At 39.6% G+C, this 22,470-nt stretch overlaps 2 protein-coding genes across 7 annotated transcripts in view; one reads left to right on the top strand and one right to left on the bottom strand.

Annotated features, from left to right (window-relative positions):
* The window catches only part of PPP2R2B (protein phosphatase 2 regulatory subunit Bbeta), a 444,097-nt gene that overhangs the window by 224,648 nt on the left and 196,979 nt on the right, over positions 1 to 22,470 (bottom strand). The gene's annotated exons all lie outside the window — the stretch shown is intronic.
* On the top strand, positions 20,827 to 22,435 carry LOC102742250 (septin-10). Of its 2 annotated transcripts, XM_031019556.2 has the most exons (2): positions 20,827 to 21,949; positions 22,080 to 22,175. In XM_031019556.2, the coding sequence occupies exons 1-2, from the start codon at positions 20,923 to 20,925 to the stop codon at positions 22,133 to 22,135; spliced, it is 1,083 nt and encodes a 360-aa protein (XP_030875416.1). In that variant the 5' UTR covers positions 20,827 to 20,922; the 3' UTR covers positions 22,136 to 22,175. The 2 variants fall into 2 exon arrangements, with proteins under 2 accessions (XP_030875416.1, XP_006748590.1); XM_006748527.3 differs by having other exon boundaries at positions 20,827 to 22,435.

The raw sequence follows: 22,470 nt of genomic DNA, 5'->3' as shown, positions 1-22,470 counted from the left end.
TTTTGGGCCAAAGTTTAATAGACACCAATCCTTTTTTAAAAAAATTTATAATGACTTATCAGGTGAATAAGGGGAAAAACTATTTTTAAATACGTGACTCGTCACAAAACTGAATGGCTAAATTCTATTTTGGTGGGGTTGCACAAAATGGGGGTTGTTTTGTAAGTAAAGAGATATTAATGGCAATGCTACACACACTGGAAAACAGTATCAATAAAAAATGGGCAAGGGATCAGCACATCATCTTGTTCGGTCTGCAACAAGGGTAGAATCACATTGTTCTCATGAAGACAAGCCCAACTAAAGGCAAGAGGTACAGCTTCAGCTAAGAAGTTGTTCTGTTGTCACCCTCTGAGGAAATTCCAGGGGGGTGAAGTAAGTACCCTATTTCATAGAGATACCACAGAGATACCATATTTCATAGAGATACCATGAAAGAGTCCTAAAAGTAGAACAAATAAAGCCAATCTATACAGAAGAGACAAAGGTGGCCAGTATCTGGGATGTTTCAAACTGTATCAAGAATGTAGAGTCTATCCTATGAACCCCCACTTATTCAGGTATCTATCCTTACTTTACAGGAAGTTCTTTTCTTTTTAAAATAAAGAACGGTCAGTCATAAAATAATGATAATCTACTTTTAACACAAACAAATTGGTGAATAGTTTAGGTTCTAGAGCCACACTGCATTGAGTTTACAGTCTGTGTTGCTTAAAAGTGGGCAAGTTTTGTAACTTTGTAAACTTTGCAAGTTTATTGAAAACCATTATTTTCTCATCAATAAAAAAGGTACAGCAGGATTGTGAGGGTTAGAGAAGATATTCCATGCAAAACTTATTGCTCAGTGCCTGGTATATGGTTAAAACTCAACAGATGCATCTTCTTCTTCCTCTTCTTTTTCTTTATGATTTCTTTGTACTTTTTATTACAACTGCATGTACAGTGCTTCTAAAAGTTAGAAAGATCTGGGGGTGAATCCTTCCTGGGAGAGGCTTTGATCAATAATCTTCAGTTTACTCATCTGTTAAATGAAGTTAAACATATCTACCTTATAGGAATGTGAAAAGTAAATGAAATAATTCATGTCATATGCTCAACACATTCTCTGACACAGGCTAACTCTGGTGTGGAAATTAGCTACCATGATTTCACCATCATAATCATATCCTTTCAATAAGGTTAATGTGGCACTTAAATGCAATAATGTATATAAAGCAGAACCACAGTGCCTAAACCTTAAACATTAGTTCCTTCTTCCAGCTTGGTTAGACTGCATTTATCACACATTATAATTATGGTGTCTTCTGCATACTGCTTTAATATTTATTGTTTCCAAGATCATTAGGTGACTTGCTACTACACTATTGTTTCACAGAGTAACTGAGGTATATGACTTACATGCTCTCTGCAAACTAGAGAGAGGAGATACTGTTCATCTTCACTGTCATCCTTTTGTTACTATCAGAGAGCCAACTCCTTAAGACAATCCAGATACTTCCAGCAGATAGGTCACAGGCTGCTTTTGCTTCTTACTTCATTTCCAGCATTATTGTTTCATTTCTAGCATTACTGTTCCTTCATTTTTAGCATTACCTTTTCTAAAATTTCCACATTAGCTCATCACCTTAAAATACTTTCAGCACTAATGTATCAAGCTCATCAAATAGAACACCATACGTACGTGTTTAGTGTGCAGGGCTTTGAGTGAGCACATTCTACAAAGAGATTTTTACCTACATTCCTAAACAGCAGGGAGACTTGGCTGTGCTACTTTTCCTCTCATGGAATGTTTACTAACTAGCTAATAATTTCATTGTCATCTTTAAGCCTTCACTAGTCACAGCAAGAGTACATGCAAGGATCTAAGTAAGCTAAGTTGATGCCTTGAAACAAAACCTGTCTGTACCGTCATACCAAATTCCCCAGGCTGTTTGAACACTGGCAGTAGAAACATGGCATTTTCCACCTTGACTTTGCCTTCAGTGTGACAAGGCAGTGCCTAACTTCAGGGCATTCAATGGTTATGAAATCTTGACACTTCACCTACTGTGGGAATGACATGTTTAAACAGTTTCTCCATTCTCCCAGGCATTTTCATATTAAGCTCTGGTGAATGGAAAGTAATGAGATGGACCACGAAGTGCTCTGTCAGGCAAGTAATGCCTCCCTCTCCCTCCTTCTCTCTCCCTCTCTCTCTTTCTCTCTCTCTTCCCCCCCCCCACCACTCTCCTCCCGGTAGCACAGCTGACAACTTCCAACATTTATTAATATCGATTCCCTTGTCTTCTTCAACAATCAATAGTGAATGTCCTAAGAACCAAATAGTATTCAATGTGCAGAACTGTATTTATTTTCACATAATACTGCAGGGAAATTAGAGATGACTCATTATATGAATCTGTTTATCTCTTTAAGATTAAGAAATTACTACTACTTCTACACACATTCCAGGGTTTTAGATAATGTGGCTCTAAATTAGCCCTGGGGAAATGATCTTACTACTTCTCTGGTTACTTTAACCTATTGTCTAATGATTTCCTTGGTAAAATATGATTTTACGATATCTAGACTTCTTGAAAGGATACCTGCTTAGATGGCAAATCGCTTGTCTTCTAATAATAGAAGTAGCTAACATTTTTGAGGGCTTGCAGTGAATGCACTAAGCAAGATATTAGGGGTTTTACATACAAAATCCACTTCATTCTCTAACTCTATGGAGGTAAGTCCCATTATCATCATTCATGTTTTATACAGATAAAGATATTGATATTTTCAAAGTACGGTGACTCAATTAAGATTGTAATAAATTAATGGCAGAACTAGAATTTAGAACTATTCTATTTGAATCAAGAGCCAAAGGTTTTAACCACTGCTTTACATGTCTTTCTTGGTGAAATGTACTATTGTTTTGGCTTACCCATAAATATTACACTTATATCAACTCAGCTAACCTTGTTTTTCAGGTTTCATTAGCAAGGCACAGAGCTCCAATTGGTCCTACAATACTGAGAGCATATGCATATGAGAAGTCCTAAATTTTTACAGTTTTCAGAAAGGTCAAGTGCTTTGGTTTGTGGTCCAAAAGTGGACTTCAGATATCAAAATAAAAGATTATCTAAAAAATTTCTTAAGGAATTATTTACCCATCTGTAGTTATAGTCTAGAAGAAAAAATATTTAATGCCTAATAGTCATTCAATCTAGTATATATTTTTTTCATTTATTTGGAGAGAAAGTAACATTAAAATGTTCCTTTAAGAACTTACCAAGAAACTAAAAATTGTGAAATGTGGCCAAATCAAGTACAAATTTCAGCGACTGTTCTGAGTTCCCAGTCTACTACTTTATGAGGCAGCATGGAGCCCAATTCCACAGGTGAGTCAGTCTGCTCCCTACTCTCTCAAGGCATTGTTAGTTCTAAGGAAGATGTTCATCTTTGGTGTCACCTGTCCACATTGGGCCTGGGGAGGAATGACCACTGCTTCAAATCCCTCCTTCCCCTCAAGTTTATAAGACTTACAGAATTAGAACATTGCACAAAATCTTAGAACTCAGTGTATTCGAGCCCTCGTAGTCCATAGTTGAATAAACGGAGGCCCAGAGAGGTGATGAGCTAGCAGAGCTGGGCCAGACCCAGGTCCCAGTCCTATGCACCTACAACCCAACCATCCCATGCTCTCTCACTAAGTAGGCTGCTACTTCTGCATCAAAGATATCCTGTATGGGGCGCCTGGGTGGCTCAGTCGGTTGAGCGACTGCCTTCAGCTCAGGTCATGATCCTGGAGTCCCGGGATCGAGTCCCGCATTGGGCTCCCTGCTCGGCGGGAAGTCTGCTTTTCCCTCTGACCCTCCCCCCTCTCATGTGCTCTCTCTCTCTCATTGGAAAAAAAAAAAAACATTAAAAAAAAAGATATCCTGTATATTTTGTTAGTTATAGCCTAATGATCTGGGTTGGAGTCCCAGCTCCACCAGGCATAAGCTATGTGACTCTAAGTACATAACAAAACCTTCCCAAGCCTGGGTAAGAAAGTAGTGACCATACCACCAACTTCAAGGGGTTGCTTGTGATGTATACATGCAGTAATTCATATTTAAAACTCAACACTATGTCTAACACATAATAAGCACTCTATTATTTTTATTATCATTATTATTTTGCCACATTGTGACAGGAAATTCACTATTAGGTCTGTAAGTAATTCTGCCCCCTACTCCCTGCCCATTCAGTTGCCAATATACTCACTGCAGTCAAGATACCACTTGCTAAATCTCAAATGGGTAAAAAAATTCTAACTCACTCCCCACTCACTTGGAGTATGAACTCTTGTAGAACCAGTTATGATGTACAGTTTGGCTGTGGCCCCTCACAAACTTCTCAAGGCTCTTCACTGGGAAATGTCTCCAGCTAACGTGCTAAGAAAGGTCCGCTCATAATCATATGGTACTGATGTACAGCCAAGTATCCAATGTAAGGATATTCTGTCAAGATAATAAATAGTATTGTGATCCGTGGCAAAAATTGCATTCAACTTCTGGTTTCCTACCAGTTTAAGGGTACTGAGTCAGAATGAGAGATGTCTCCGAATTCCAGCTAACTGTACGCTGCTCATACTTTGTAAAGTTGAGCTGGCCCTGTTTAGCTACTAGGGTAACACCGTTTGCCTGCTTTCCTGAGATGAATCCTTTAGAGACTGCTGCTCTCCCTACTTCTGGACCTTTCAAGGAGGCAGTGCCTTGGAGGTTCTGTGGTTTTGCCTAATGAGTGACAGCCAGGTTTCTGTCATTTGCAAAACACAAACATTTACGGAACTCTGAGAACTCTTCCTTGTAGAGACAAGTCATTGCCAAAGGTCACAGAGATAGCTGCAGACACAGATGTAGTATTAGGACATATTGATTAGCCTTCTGGTTAGAGCTTTATTACGTAATTGACAATACTATCTTGGTGAGGTAGGGTGACATTTTGACAGTTTGCAGTCACTGAACTTGCCTAATGCATCAATGACAATGGAAGACTACATTTCTCTCAAGTTTGCAGGCCTCAGAATATAGCTTCATCCATCTATCCAGCCATCTGACAAATATGTATCGAAGACTTGGTGCTATGTGCTATGAGAATAGCAGCATCAATAATAATGGTAAATAGTATCCTGGAGTTTATGATTTAGAAGCAAAAATAGTCCATATGACAAATACAGTATGTTAGAGTCATATAGGTGTGGGCAGAATAAATTGATGTGGCCATAATGTGGCACAATGAAGTACTAGGACAGCAGTGTCCAACAGAAATAAAATGTGAGCCACATACGTAATTTTAAATTTTCTAGTCACCACATTAAAAAGTAGGAAAAAATCCAGATGAACTTAATATTACCTCTTATTAATTTTACATCTTATTTATCTTATATTTTATTTAACACAATGTATCCAAAATATCATTTTATATGTAATCAATATTAAAACATTACTAATGAGATATTTTACTTTCTTTTTGTACTCATCTTTGAAGTCTGGTGTGTATTTTATGCTTACAGGACATCCCAGGTAAAAGAACCAAATGTCAAAAGCATAGTAGCCACAAGTCACATGTGTGGTGACCTTACTGGATAGCACACTACTAACAAGTTCAAAAAAAGGAACAATTGCTTCTAGAATAGAGGAATATGGAATCAAAGAATTTGACTTATGAGAGATTTGGATATCTGAACTGATTTCCCAACTATGTTTGCTCCCTAGTCCCATGTCCCACTCTGCAGTAAAAGAATGTCTTTCTCAGTATTTTATGAGCCCCTTGTGAGAAGATTCTATGTTGTATCCCTAACAGTGAGCTTAGCATACACTCATGCTGGTGTTCATGTTTTGACCTGTTAAATAAATATATGCAAGAAAAATAAAAATGGCCACCTACCACTGCCCAGATTCCATTTTGTTATTTTGCATACAATCTCTCTAACGTTTATACTGATGTTGGAAGGAGGCACTAATACCTCCATTTTATAAGAAAGTAAGCTAAAACATGGAGTTAAAGATTTCTAAAGATCATCATGCTAGAAAGAAGGGAAGGAGAGGGGTACCTGCAAACAGACCTAATAGGAGGGAGAACATTTAGACATTTAGAGACAGGGAGGAAGGTAGACTAGACTCTAGGATGAGCCATAACACAGAGTTAAGGTGGGTATGGGAACAGGGCTCAAGATATGTGAAGTGTCTGCCCTCCACTCCATCCTGAGAGAGAGAAAGAGAGAGAGAGAGAGAGAGATACTAATGTATTTATGACTAATTAGCTTATTCAACAAATCTTACATGGTATTTTATTTTATATATTTTTCCCTTGGCCCTTTATTCTCTCTCTCCAGGTAAAGTTTCCTTAAAATAAGAAACAAAACCAAACTACTAGTTTCCAAAGGCAAAGGGCACTTTGGGAAATGAGAACAAGAGAAACTCCTGTCAGAAGAGGCACTGGAGGTTTAGCCCAGTCTTCCCCCATCTTCAACATTTCTGAAAAATGGATATCCATCCTCCCTGTGTAAAGACCATCTCCCAGAACCATCCCTTCCACTCTTGACAGGCTAAAATCCAGAAGAGTGTTCCATATACTGACCGCTAGTCTCCTGCCCTTTAACTTCTAATTAGTTAGGAGCTGGCTCTAATCGTGCCCTACATGATCCTCTCCTGCAGACAGGCATCACATACCTCATCTCCGTGATGCTGGTGGGGTGGCAGAAAAGCAAATGGGACTTAGGACTCAAAAAACAAAACAAAACAAACCCACCAATCATAGATTCAAACTGAGTCCTAAAATGTAGATGCAATTTCTAAAAAAATTAAAAACCATGTATTTGTGTCAGCTAAATGTAAGCACTAGAGCTTGCTTGTCCTTATAAAACTTAGTATTTTCTCATTGTTACTATAGCTTAGAAAAAGACTTATTAAATCTGCTGACCATACTAGTCAGCAGCATCTTAGAGAGCCAGGATTCCATTAAAAACGGGTCTACAAACCGGAATGATAAAACAAGATAAAGTTCTAATTTGTTGACTTCTTGGCTGTATTTGGACAGCCACTAGCCCCCACCCTAGGGTGAAGAGGAGCAGAATAGAATGCAAATAGTGTCACCACTTTTGTAATTTTATTCACCCTTCTTTCCAAATGTTTATTTTTGCTCCCTTGGGGTATCACGAAGAATGTGTTATAACACAATTGTTCTGAGTTTTGCCAGAAAGTCAAGTTTATCTTTAGCATCATCTCTGGGCAAATAGCACAGACAAAGGAAAATAATGTTTGGGGCCAAATGTTGAAAACTTGAGTCTTGTGTAGCCTTAGCTGAAAGAACAAAGGCCTAAAAAGAAAAGCTAGCTATGTTGGCTCTGTTTTTTTCCTACAAGAATTTCTAGTTAGAGGAGAGGCAGTAATGGAAAGACGATGGGTTTCAAATATCAACAGCTTTGAGTTCAAACTCATACTTGATCAGTTGCTGACTCACTGAGTACCCCTGCATGAACTTAATTCAATATTTAATTGAATGACTCCTCTGTGCCAGGCACTTTGCCCTTACAGAACTTAAGGTAAGTTAGTTACCTCTCTGAATCTGCTTCTAAATTGAAAAGAAGAATACATATTTCTATTTGCAGGGCTCTTATAATTAAAATGAGATAACACATGTAAAATTACAAAGCTCAGTCCCTAAGCATATAGTAGTCATTGCTTAACAAATCTTAGTTTCTTTTGTCTTCAGAATAACCGAATGAATTTCTCTTTTGAGTTAACTTTTGATTTAAAAGAACAGCTCTAGGGGCGCCTGGGTGGCTCAGTCAGTTAAGTGTCTGACTCTTGATTTCAGCTCAGGTCATGTTCTCAGGTCCTGGCATGAGGCCGCCTCAGCCTTGGACTCTCTGCCTGAGCTCCCCAGTCAGTAGGAAGTCTGCTTGTCTCCCTCTCCCTCTGCTCTTCACTCTGCTCTAAAATAAATAAATTTTTAAAAATACATAAAAACACAACTCTAGTACATAAGCAAAAATAAAACCAATAGACAATTCTATAAACCTAGACATGCTCCCCAAATACCCCCAAATCTTTTTGGGAAGTCCATCAACTATGACAACGACACTTCAAAAATCAGTCACAGATACTAACTACTTCCAATAGTCCTATTTTGACTTTAACTTGGTTTTATGCAAAACAAAAATAAATTGCTTTTCTTTCCATTACTAGCAAGTATGGTACATGTAGCTTAAAAATTAGAGCAATAAACAAGGCTAAAATGTTAGAATTGCTCTTTCCAAATTATCTATTGATTGCCTGTAATGTGTGAGGCATTGTGATAAGAGTAATGAAAGAACAAATAGGTCCCTGACCTGACAGAGCTTACTCTCTACTGGGGGAGATGATGTCTGCTCTCAGGAAGGCTAGAAGCAGGCCAGGAGAAGAAACAAGACCAACATGCTTTAAATTCAAGTGGCCAATATGCTATTTTATAAGCATTAAAATATGAACTTGAGTCTCTAAAAACAGGTATGATTCAGAAGAAATTGACATAGTGAGGCTTTTTGGGGTGGAAAAGAAGTGGGATTTGAGCTGAGGCTTTTGAAGATAAAGGAAAATTATTCAAGGTCTTCTACTCTCTCTTTGAAGATAGAATGCACCAAAAACTTAAAGCAGCATCTACTTACAATAATGCCTTCTATTCCTGAATCCCTATTGCCCTCTGTCAACTCCATAATTATTCACTAGTACAAATTCTACCTAGGTTCTGTCTCATCCAAAAGGTGACATTAACTACTCCTGAATGAAAGATAATTGGTTTAGATATCACTGCAGTGTTTTTAAATGAACTATTCCGTCCACCTGCCTCTGCATCGCCCCCACCACCCCCACCCCCATAAAGGAAGGAAAGGAGAAAGAATGAAAGAATGGGAGAATGGGGAAATGGGAAAAAGAAAAGAAAGGAAGAAAGGAAGGAAGAAAGGAAGGGAAAAAGGAAGGGAAAAAGGAAGAAAGAAAAACTGGCCAGTTTTTTTTTACACTGCTTTTAATTTCTAATTTTGAGATTCCCCCATTTCTACCTTCCCAAATTCCCTACAAGTAGGAGGTGATCACAACCCAGATAGCTGGTGCTGCCCCTCCTGCTAGACAGAAAGGGAATCAGATCAGGCCAGTAATGAAGAATTTTGAGGTTAGAAAGCTTTTAAAATTGTAAATCCTATTTGGACTGGACTAGCTTCACAGGTGAGCCCTCTGAGACAGTACTTCATCCATATTCCCTAACCACATCATTCTGAAGCTATACCAACCACACCCCATTCTTGGCACAGAGTACAATATTCTCCCCTTAATGTACTGCACATTAGTGCCTCAGTTATATTCTGCACAATTGTTTGCCTCAACTTTCTACAATCTTGTGAAATGCTTGATCAGCCATTGAGGGATGAACGTCATTGGAACCTATGACTTCTCTGAAATTACATGACCCATTTTAGGTTCATGGCTTTCTTGGCAATTTTTCCCTATGGAGAAGGTCCTTAGCTTTCATCAAATTCCCCAAGGGTTTTGTTAGTCCTCCAAATTCGCACTCCCACCAAAAAGTTTAAGAACCCATATTTTAAATCTACCAGGATCAGATTTCTATTTGTACTATTTCCAAATGGCTATACTCCAATCATAAACTCAAAGAAAAAATGACACACCTGAAAAGAATATTTCCATATTTTTCTGTGTTAAAACCACCAAGTACTAATTGTTGGAAGGTTTAGCTCCTAGACTCTCAATTGGAATATTAGAGTAAAACAATTTTTAAATATAAGTTTTTTCCCATCCTAATGCTTAAAAATTATCCAGGTATCAGACTCTGTAAGTAATGACCAACTGGGGTCTTAATACGAACATTTTTTATTAACTATCTAATGATACTTGGTAGTCTACTGAGCACTATGCTAAGGGAAGTATATAAACCCATTACTTTGGAGCTTGAAATCAAATTGTTTTTATCAATAAGGAAGATTATAAAACTGTTCTACCCTGTCCTCCCCCAGCAGTAATAGAGTACAGGAAATTAGGTTTTAAATAGTCCCAAAGGAAATACATTCCCAATGAGCTCACATCCTATTTTATATATTCCTAAAAGAATGGCCTTAACAGGCTATAAGATCACAAAAGTCATTGGTGTTCTCTCATGATAGAAGAAATACAAGTTAGAAAATATAATCCCCCTCTCCATTTTGGCCACAACTAACCATGTGACCCTCTACTTCTCAAAGCCTCAGCTCGTTCTTCTGTAATTTGGGAGGAAATTCTGCTTGCTTCATCTATTTTACAGCCATGAGAACTATGAGGTAATGATTTCAAAAATATATTGGTATTACAGAATGCCAGACAAATAAAAGGTCATTTTTTTTCCTGGACTTATTGGATATTTTTTCCTTCTCCACACATACAAACTGTTAGAAGGATGCCACTATGGATTTGTAGCCATTTGTTTTGGGAGTAGCCAACCATTTATCTGGAAATCCAGAAACTACAGGCAGGGCAGAAGACCTAGATGCCTAGCTCCACTCTGTGCAACTTAATTTTTGGAGAAAAAAAAATTGACATGCCATTCAGAAAGGACCCTGGATGCTGAAAAATACAATTCCATTACAAAGAAGAGCTCAACAAAGCCGCCTGGGTTTAGCAGCTACACATCCTTCTTTTCATCATTTTGCCTCTATAGATCATTTAGAGGCTCCACAGATCTTTCACATACCTTATTGCAGCTCTCATTAATAACACTGAGATGTATAGAAGAAACTTCATTCCATCTTTCACTTGACTGAATTTTTACCTTTAGTCTACAGAGTGATCTGAAGTTAAGGCAGTCTTCATAATCAAGAAGTCTTAGGAGCGCCTAGGGGGCACTGTTGGTTAAGCCTCCTACTCTTGGTTTTGGCTCAGGTTGTGATCTCAGGGTCATGAGATTGAGTCCTGTGTTGGGCTCTACACTCTGCATGGAGTCTGCTTGAGGTTCTCTCCCTCTGCCCCTCCCCCCACTTGAGCTCTCACTCACTCTCTCTAAAATAAATAAATCTTTAAAACAAAAGATTTTAGAGCACTTAGATTAATATTTCAACTACTTTCTAGAGTTCACAAAGTCCCCAGAGACCTTACCTCTACAGACTAGTCTCCCACCACTCTCTCCCTTCACCAACCTTCAGCCATACTCATTTTCTTTTGATTCTTTCAAAACAACACAAGCCTCAGGGCTCTTGCACATCCCATTTCCTCTACTTGATCTACTCTTGCTCCAATTTTGTGTGTGGCTGACTCATTTTCACCTTTATCTCCCAGTTTATGTCAACTCAACTGAGATTCTGTAAAGCTATCCCACCATGGTTATCCAGTATTTCAGTCTCTCATGTGTTTTCATCACAGATAATTTACAATTACTGCATTTACTGGGTTTTAGTTTTATTTTGCAGATCTCTTCCACAAACTTGTAAGCTCCATGAAGGATAGGCACCGTGGGGGTAGGGGGCTCAGCTCACAATTAAGACAACAGTGGGTAAATCATAGCCTGTGCTGAAAGAGTAGGTATCCCACTACCATATACTGGGCACTCAGTAAAAACCTGTTGAATGAAAGTAACAGGCAATTTGAATATGTACACTAAAGTCTGCTGGCATGTGCATGTATTAAAGCAGAAATGTTGACTAACTTGTTTAAAAGTTATTTCTTCAGCAAGCATGAAGCCAAAAACAATTTCTGAGTAAGATTTTGGAAACCCTAGACTGGAGATGTCCAATACAGTCCAATACAGTAGTCACCAGCCACATGTGGCTATTGCACATTTGAAATGAGGCTAGTCTGAATTGGGTGTGCCCTAAGTATAAAATACACACCAGGTTTACACAATGTTAATGTACATTCTTACACAATGTAACAACAACAATATAAAATATCTAATTAAAAATTTTTATTTATAATTTTTATCTCCACATGAATTTTTCAATAAACTGGATTAAATATATTAAATTTAATTTCACCTATTTTTTAATGTAGCTACTGAAAAATTTATTATTTTTTCACTATTTCTTTTCAAATTTTATTTTACTTACATTCAATTAATTAACATATATTAGTTTCAGAGGTAGAGTTCAGTGATTCATCATATAACAACCAGTGCTCATTACATCACATGCCCTCCTTAATGCCCATCACCCAGTTTCCCCGTCCCCCCACCCCCCTCCCCTCCAGCAACTCACAGTTTGTTTCCTATAGTTAAGAATCTCTTATGGTTTGTCTCCCTCTCTGATTTCATCTTGTTTTATTTTTCCCTCCCTTCCTCTATGCTCCTCTATTTTGTTTCTTAAATTCCATATGAGTGAAATCATGTGATAATTGTCTTTCTCTGACTGACTTATTTTGCTTAGCATAATGCCCTCTAGTTCCATCCACGTTGTTGTAAATGGCAAGATTTCATTTTTTTTTTGGATGGCTGAGTAATATTCCATTGTATATATACACCACACCTTCTTTATTCATTCATCTGTTGATGGACATCTGGACTCTGTGGTTTGTATTGTATTTCTTTTCTTTTAATTTTTTTTTTTTTAGAGAGGGAGAGAGAGAGAGAGAAAGAGAGAGGTGGGGGGGGAAGGGCAGAGAGAGAATCCCAAGCAGTCTCCACTCAGAGCATGGAGCCTGACGGTGGGGGTGGGGGGGGATGGGGGGGCTTGATCTCACAACCCCCAGATCATGACCTGAGCCAAAATCAAGAGTCAGATGCTTAACCAGCTGAGCCACCCAGGTGTCCCTGTATTATATTTCTATTGTATGAGTCTGGTCTAGAGCATTCTAGAGTAAATGTGATTGTTATGTGCTTATGGCCTTTTTTAAATTTTAAAATCTCTATAATGGTATATACTGGTGTATATATATATATATATATATATATATATATATATATATATGTAGAAATCTCAAAGTCACTGTCTAAAATTCATAGTATCACCCGACAGTTTTTTTAACCTTATACAGATATTAGGAAATTGTCCAGGCATTACATGCTATAATACATCGGACTCCTAGGTAGAAAGAGATCTTCACAAAATTGTATGATCAGTATTTGCCTCCTATTGTTAGCCTTCATATCCTTTAACCCTATGTCCAGGGTCACCACCATAATCTAGGCCACCATGATCTCTCACCTGTATAACTGAATTCACTTCCTAACTGGTCTGCTACCTCCAATGCATTTTTTTCAAACAGCCAGAGTGATTGTTCTAGAGTACAAGTCTTATATTGACCCCAGGATAAAGTGCGAATCCTAACTTCAGTCTGCAGTTCCAGACGTAATGCTGGTCCTGCTTACCTCTCCTCTTCCTCCTCCTTAGACTTCACATTCCAGCCATTCTGAAATCTTTGAAGTTATGGGAAGGTGCCATGCTTCCTTTGGCTTGGGAACCTTTGTTCCTTCTGCTAAAGCCCACACCCATGGCCCGCCTTCCTTTTGTCTGGTCAGCTCTTATTCTGTTCCCAGTTTAGGGTCAGGAAAGACCTCATGCGGATTCCTGGGGAGGGCCTCTCCTGGCCTTCATGGACCTTTCCTTTGCTGTCACTGCCGTGACCGCCACCACCAACAGAGAGCTTATGATATGCCAGGCATGTGCTAAGCACGCTCCCTGATTGTCCCATCGAGTCTTCACCATGAACCTGTGAGAAGACAGCAGCAGCCTACATGGACCTAGCAAGTGGTGCCAGGACTTGTTCTAAGCTCTTCAGAGACATTATCCCAGACCCCAGGACAACACAGAGTTAGGTACTTTTTTTTTTTTTTTCTCCTCTGTTTACTGATGAGGAACTAGTTCCCAGATAGCTTGTCGCTAGGGACATAAACTCCTGGAGTTTGACCTCACAGCCTATTCTGACTCATGGCAGGTGTTATCACCATTTTAGAGACGATAAAACAGAAGATCAGAAGGGTTAAGCAACCTGCTCAAAGTGGTCAAGTCAGGATTTGAAAGACAAGTTAGAACCCCATTATGTTTCTCTCAAGGACCCTACACACCCTCCCAATAGGTCTTACAATTGCCTACTAGCTTACTAGACTGTAAGCTTCTTTCTTATTTTTAAAAAACAGTTTTAAGTTTACAGAAAAAGTGAACAGATAGCACAGGGAATTCCCAAATATGTCCTGCAGACTTTCCCCTATTATAAACATATTATGTTAAGGTGGTACATTTGTTATAATTAATGGATCACTTGTGTTAGTAACTAAAATTCATAGTTTAATTCATATTTCCTCAGTTTTTACCTAATGTTCTTTTTCTGTTTTAGAATCCCATCTAGGATACCACATTATACTTAGTTGTCAGGTCTCCTTAGGCCCTTCTTGTTTGTGGCAGTTTCTCAGACTTTCCTTGCCTCTGGTGACCTTGATAGCATTGAAGAGTATGGTCAGGTATATTGTAGGAGGTTTCCCTACTGTAATTTGCCTGGTGTTTCTCTCGGAAATGAAGATCACAGAGGTAAGGTGCCATTTTCATTACATCACATCATGGCTCCCTACCATCATGACTTACGAATATTCATGTGGATCTTCATCACCTAGCTGAAGTAGTGTTAGTCAGGTTTCTCTTCTGTCAGTTTACTCTTCCTGACCCCTTTTCCAATCTGTATTCTTTTGATAGAAGTCTCTATGTGCAGCCCACACTTTGGGAGGAGAGGAGAGCTACACCCACTTGCTATGCTCCTTGAGGCTGGGTCATCTATATAATTTGGAGTTCTGATTAGGAGATTTTTCTCTGTCCTTTATTATTCAATTATTTATTAATATCAGTATGGATTCATGGATATTTCTTTTGTACTTTGGTTTATAACCCAATACTACTACTACTGCTGCTACTTTTTTTTTTTTTTAACTTATTCCACTTGAGACATTTAGGAACTCTTTCAGTTGGTTCCTGTGTCTCTTAGACATCCTTCCATCAATGTCCCCTTTGACATATTTCTCAATGTATTTTTTTTTTTTCCAAGCACTTCCTTACATTTTGGCACTATAAAAGGCTCCAGCCTCATCTTGTAGACCTCCTTCCCCAGTCCTAGAATCAGATATTTCTGGAAGGATTCCCGGGTCCTTTCATTGGATAATGGTTTTAGAAATAAAGAGGTGATTGCTAATTGTACCTGTTGCTACTGGGGTATCATTTTTTAGGCTCTCTCAAATGACAAAGAAATATGTGTATGTACATAAGCCCATGCATATACACATACTTATAAATATCTCTACATGTAATTCCATGTATCTATATAAAGTTAAACATGAGTTCTTCCCAATGTGTCCAACTCTAATTCATCACCACATGGATCATCTACGCTCCTATCCTTGCTCCAACAGTCCGAAAGGAGTGTGAGCTTCTCAAAGGCAATAGCAGTGCCTTAATCCATTGTTATATCCCAAGGATAGTGTTTGGCACATAATAATGCACATGTGGACTAGGGGTCCCAATAATTTCAATTCTGGAAGGGAATACAGATAAATCTGCAAATGTTACCAAATACAGATTTCAAAGACTAAAATCACAACAATTTATTAGGGCAACAGTATAAGAGGGTGCACTAACAAAGGTCTGATTTAAGTGTGTTTATTCAACTCTGTGAAGGGAAAATGACAGCAATACATCTAAGCTACACAAAAAGGATTCAGGCTTCCTTGAAAAGGATTCAAGTGGCAAAAAATGGTTTATTTCTCCACAGCAATTTACATTTATTAAAATAGATAATAGGCATAATCATTGTCAAAATAGAGCTTCCACCCTGTATAATGTCTTAATATGTTCTCCGAGTTCCTGACAAACAGGCACAAAGCCATGGCAGATCACTCTAATAGCATAGCAGAAAAACCAATCTCACACTTCTAGGAAGGAAAATAAGACCTGAGAACAGCCTTTGAAGGCGAAGGGTAAAGTACAAAGGGAAAGGTGCTGAAGTGGTGCATCAGCTGGAAGGGGAACTGGGCTCTAATGTGACATTCTGCATTAATGATGCTAATTTATGTCTGGGTAAGTGTGTGTGCATGACACAGAGGAAATTTGAAGAGGTCTATATTATACCACGGTGGAGCTCATCTTCAATCTCTTGGAAGGGTACGTGCTTTACACTGGAACTCCCTCACATGGGCATATATTATGTAGATTCTGTGTCAGTTTCATATGAACAAATCACTTGTCTCCTTAAATCTACTCTGGAGCATTTCCAATCTGTTCTTTACACTGCAGCCAGAATGATCCTTCTGAAAAACAAATGTGAACACTGCTCCCCATCTTCCCCACATTTAAACATTTTAACACTTCCCTTTATTCCTAGGATAAAAAAATAATAGAGTCCTCTTCTACCCTCAAGGCTCAGCAAGATGTGGCTTCTGTCTAATGCCAGTCCTGTGGGAACTCAAGCCACATGGGGCATCTTTCACTTGCCTGGACACACACTCTGTGCTGCTTGGACATGCCATTCTCTTGCCCTGAATCATGCCTCTTGTTCCTCCTCAACACAGCTAACTCCTACTATGGCTTTAGGATTTAGTCCTCTCACCCCTTCACCAGGGGAGCTTCCCATCTCTGGGTCCAATAGTCTTTTACACACACTCGCAGCACCACAAATTCTTCCTTTACAGTGCCCAGCACAGTTACAATCGTACATTCATCTTTGTTATTCTGGATTAATGTATTTCCCCAGAGGGCCTGCTATTCCAAGTCCCTGGCTCCTAACCCCATGCTTGGCACACAGTAAGTGTCCAATAAGTAGCTCTCGAATAAACAAATGAAAAACGACCACCCATCTACCCACACTATTGTCAAGGCTTTCCTGAATGTGAAGGCTCCTCTTTAGACTCTGAAGAATAGGTCATTTCACACCAGAAATTTGACAGGTCACCCTTGTGATGAGTACAGAAAATATCACTCCTAGGCTTTAGTAGTTTCCACAAGAACAGGAGGTCCCTTTTATTATATGGGTTATTAATGCAATGAAATGGAAGTTTACTAATGCATTATATGCACTATACGGAAGTGCACAAAAGGGGATGTGAAAAAAACAGAAAAGGTCAGCTATGGTGCTGATTATTTACTAATCCTAATACTTAAGATCATTTTTATCAAGCAATTTTGCTTTATTTCACAATATCCCAAATGCTACGATTGGTCTTCAAACTCTGATCATTGTGCCTGAATTTCACTCAACAAATATTTATTGCGTATATTTATTACATGCCAGTCACTGTGTTAGACCCTGTGATACATGCTGAGCAAGAGACCCAGGGTGCTTATTCTAAGGAGGACATAGACAACACAGATTGATAGTCATTTCAGATTAGTGTGTGACTCAGGCTGATAAGGAAAGAAGTCATGTTCTATGTGAGATCATTTCCACTGTTTCAACATGGTCTTAAGCAATCCAAATGCCTCATCGGAGTAACCTGTATCATTATTGTTCTGTGATATCAAGCAGATCACAGAATTTTCACCTGATGAAGGATTAGAGGCTTTTATGTTTTAGCTTCACAGTCTCCCATAAGAATTTAAATGTACTTACTCCCCCTGTTTAAATAAATGACTAGGGAAAACACAAGGTATATCTTCTCTAAGGAGTCACTATAATCCCTCAAAATCTCTATTGCCAGTTTTGACGTACCCCAAAGGATCAGAGTGCCGTCTTCACTAAGATCCATATCTCAATAGAGCATCTGTTTCACGGCAGGAGACTCTTCATTTGGTTTTCGTGATACGTAATTCAAGAAGCAGTCAGTCACACAGAAACGCTAAAGACATCTATGGAGAGACAGTAAAGTTCACAAAGACTGAATCAAGACTCTCTTCATAACCACTCTAAACCTTAAGACCTAGGACAGTAGTGGCGGCATAACCGGCCCTCGACAATTCTGGGTTAAATGTTGCTGGATGAATGATGATTCTTTGAGAATATGAGGTGGTTGAAGCATAGGACCATAATGGATGGAAAGAGGAAAACTAATATTGAAGTGGTGAGGTCATCAAGCGGAAAAGCCACAGAGGAAGGACACCAAGAACCGAATGCTTTTGGTCCCCTTTTGACAAAGGCCATAGACTCATCAATCGTTGGTCAGAAAGCTGGGAGAATCTCAGGAACAGACGAATGGCAGCTCTGAGGGGCCACAGCTCAAGACTAATGCTCTAGCCATTCGTCTTCAAAGGAGAAGAACAATCAGCAGATTGAGAAATTCTTCTGTTTACACTCCTGAACAAATAAACTAATTGCATCTTTGTTTTTAACCTACCAAATCAAAGCTTGATTGCAGGTCATTAGTGACCACTAATACATGAAACTGTTTGCATTTCACTGGTCTATCTGAATTACACAGTCTTGCCTTGCACACCAGCTCAATCAAGCTTCCAAAGGGAAACCCCGTTATCAGGCTTCAAGCGGGACGAAAACCAAACTGGTAATCAGCCTCTGCAATTGAACTGTGATGCAGAAGAATTCATTATCCTGGTTCATTGTTGAACTAGCCATTCCCTTTGTAGGGGAGACATGCTCTTTGGGCCCAAAGAGTATGCAACCACCTCTATGAACGTTTCCAATTATTCCCAATAACTGCTAATGTTGTACTGGTGAGCAACACGGACCCGCTTATGTGATCCTAGGAGAGGCAATCCACAATTCCCAACACGGTGGCTGATTAAAGTGCGGATAAGGGCAGAGAGCACATGGGGGATTGTCAGAAAGATCAAGGGACAGGAAGAGAGGCTATTTGGCAAAAGAGGGCAGGCAAGGTAGGGACTCTATGGCTAGGTCAATAGTGCATACGTACACACACATCAACTAGGTAGTCCAGAATTTAAGAGAGTCCAGTTGAGGCTTTGGATTACCCATGCTAGAAGCCAAGACTCTTAAAAAGAATTGGATCATTGTCAAGCCTCCATTTCATTTTGTGCTGAGCAGTCACGGAGGGGCAGGGAGTGACTAACAGAGATTAACGATCTCAGAAATATTTGAGGACTTTCTAACATAGCAACTGCCATTTGGGAGCAAATCCCTGGTCCACCTCATCTAACGTTCTGTTGCTTCAAAAGGTGTCCCCTGGGGAATGCCATGTTCGCCTACCAACGTGCTGAGGTCAAAGAATTGGAGGAGGTGCTAACAAGGCAAGGGACGACAGCCCATTTTTACCTTTTAATCTAGGCTAGCTACTGAGCACATGACCTATGCCTCAGCTCAACATGTACAATGACAATCTAGAGTTCCATGCAGTTTAAAAAGCTCTTTCAAATGAATTATCCTGCTCATCTTTATTTATATCAGCCCCTGAAAAAGTGAGATTATTAATAACACAGTAATGGTGGAAAATGCAAGCTTTTGAGTCAACTTCTCTTTTTAAGTCCTGGTTTTTCCACTTACTAGCAATGTGACCTTCAGCTTACTTAGCTTTTCTCATCTGTAGAACACAGACCATGATGGTACCTACATTCATAAGGGGATTGTAAAACTCTAATACGTAATGAACGAAAGGAAGTGCTTAGCGTACTTCAACATGCTACATAACAAGTGCTCAGTAAAGATTAACTGCTATAGTTTCTCTGTCTTCCTCTACCACCACAAACAGCACCCATCATGGCCACCACCATGAGCACCACCACCATCCTCCACGGGAAGATAAAGAAACTAAGTCTTCCAGACAGACTTTTTCCTAAAGTCCCTGAACTACTCAATGACTCAGGGAGGATGAAGCCATTATCTTCTGACCTTACCATTCTCCCTACCTGGAACATGTTTCATTCTCCCTCTCTCTCCTCATCCTTCGGGTCTCAGCTGAGCCACGTATTTCTCCTCTGAACGCTCTCACATCATCTCGCAGCCCCCTGTACATCCCCGTCACAGAATTTCTCATCCTGCGGTGTCATTACTTGTGGTCCTGTGTCCCCCTCCTGGTCCAGGAGTGCCTTAAGGGAAGGCACCAGCTGTGTGTACACCTCTGCATTCCAGAGCACAGCACCACACGAGTGCAGAATAAATACTTAGTAAATGGAAGGCTGATGGCAGACTCCTTTCACACCACCCTGCTGCTACGTCGAACAGTATGATTTCTCGCTGGAGCACCGTTTGGGAAGCCGGAGACAAATCATACATGGCTTTTTGCCTTATAGTGCTATTAAATAATCTTAGATGAAAACTCAAGGCAATCTTAACCGAATTTTAATGGATTCCATTTCCAAAGCAAGCAGCTCAACTTGAGAAAATAATGCCTTGAAGTGAGGCTTACATTATGTTAACACACAGACATTCATTCATTTTATACCTCACAATCACAGAGCTAAGCACAATGCTCACATAGTTACCAATCCCTCAGCATTTTGAAAAGGGCACCGTCTTTGTACTTGGAAAGGATTTTTCAGAAACAGTTGGACTTGATGAGGTGCAGTGAAAAGCATTCTTCCTCCCAACAAGCTCTTAAAATTCTGACTCTGAACGGTCTCTTTCCCACTTGCCGCTTTTGTGCTTTTAGAAATTTCGAGGCTGACATGACACAAGTCAGACAAACATGACCAAATAACAAAGTATTCCAATCCCTTCCGTCCCCTCCTACTTGGAGGGGGCAAGGAGGGAGTGAAGGCCGCTCCGGGGAAATCCATTTGAAATCTATCTAGTCTTACTTATCTCATTAAAGCAGCAACCAAGTCCAAACCAAATGAAACTCGGACTCCCCAATCAAAACCACATTAGAACACACTGAAAAGGTTACCTGGCTGGTAGGACTGAAAGAAAGGTACATTGAAATTACAACAGATGTAAACTCTTCATTAAAATAGGTCAGACAGAGCCCCCTTTGCTCCCTTCGTGGTCCGGACGCTCGCTCGGGGGCCGGGGCTGAGACCCCCGCTTCACTGGGACCCCCGCCTTCGCTCAGCTCTCGCTCGGGACCATGACCTCTGAGGTGGCGCGGCACCTGCTCTATCAGTCTCACATGCCAACAAAAACAACTTGTCTGTCCTCACAAGTATCTGATGATGAACAGAAACAAAAAAAAGAAAATATTCGTTCTTTAACTATGTCTGGCCATGTTGGTTTTGAGAGTTTGCCTGATCAGCTGGTCAATAGATCCATTCAGCAAGGCTTCTGTTTTAATATTCTCTGTGTGGGGGAGACTGGAATTGGAAAATCAACGCTGATTGACACATTGTTTAACACTAATTTTGAAGACCATGGATCCTCACATTTTTACCCACATGTTAGACTTAAAGCCCAGACATATGAACTCCATGAAAGTAATGTTCGATTGAAATTGACCATTGTGAATACAGTAGGATTTGGTGACCAAATAAACAAAGAAGAGAGCTACCAACCGATAGTTGACTACATAGATGCTCAGTTTGAGGCCTATCTCCAAGAGGAGCTGAAGATCAAGCGCTCTCTCTTTAACTACCACGATTCTCGCATCCATGTGTGCCTCTACTTCATCTCCCCTACAGGTCACTCTCTGAAGACACTGGATCTCTTAACAATGAAGAGCCTTGACAGCAAGGTGAACATTATACCAGTGATTGCCAAAGCAGATGCAATTTCTAAAGCTGAATTACAGAAGTTTAAGATCAAGCTCATGAGTGAATTGGTTAGCAACGGTGTTCAGATATATCAGTTTCCAACAGACGATGAAACTATTGCTAAAATCAATGCTTCAATGAATGGACATTTGCCGTTTGCTGTTGTAGGAAGTACGGATGAGGTAAAAGTTGGAAATAAGATGGTCAAAGCTCGCCAGTACCCTTGGGGTGTTGTACAAGTGGAAAATGAAAATCACTGTGACTTTGTAAAGCTCCGGGAAATGCTCATTTGTACAAACATGGAAGATCTGCGAGAACAGACCCACACTAGGCATTATGAACTTTACAGGCGTTGCAAACTGGAAGAAATGGGCTTTACAGATGTGAGCCCAGAGAATAAGCCACTCAGTCTTCAAGAAACCTATGAAGCCAAAAGACATGAATTTTATGGTGAACGTCAGAGGAAGGAAGAAGAAATGAAGCAGATGTTTGTGCAGCGAGTAAAGGAGAAAGAAGCCATATTGAAAGAAGCTGAAAGAGAGCTGCAGGCCAAATTTGAACACCTCAAAAGAGTTCACCAAGAAGAGAGAATGAAGCTTGAAGAGAAGAGAAGACTCTTGGAAGAAGAAATAATTGCTTTCTCAAAAAAGAAAGCTACCTCAGAGATATACCAGAACCAGTCCTACATGGCATCGGGCAGCAACCTGAAGAAGGACAAGGACCGTAAGAACTCCAATTTTATGTAAAACAAAGGTTCCAGATCACAGAAGGTCATCACAAGCAAAAATTATTAAAATGTTAGAAGTATACTTTGATTTTCTTGCTGTTTTTATTTGCTGTATCATTTATTCTATATCTGGCAAATGGCTGTAGTTACTGCCATTTATGGAAAAATATTTTTAAGTATAAGGTTAATACATAAGCCACAG

The sequence above is a fragment of the Leptonychotes weddellii genome, chromosome 7 (genome assembly GCF_054177405.1).
Source record: "Leptonychotes weddellii isolate Sample4059 chromosome 7, ASM5417740v2, whole genome shotgun sequence".
NCBI classification, from domain to species: Eukaryota; Metazoa; Chordata; class Mammalia; order Carnivora; family Phocidae; genus Leptonychotes; species Leptonychotes weddellii.
This window is presented reverse-complemented; position numbering and strand designations above follow the sequence as displayed.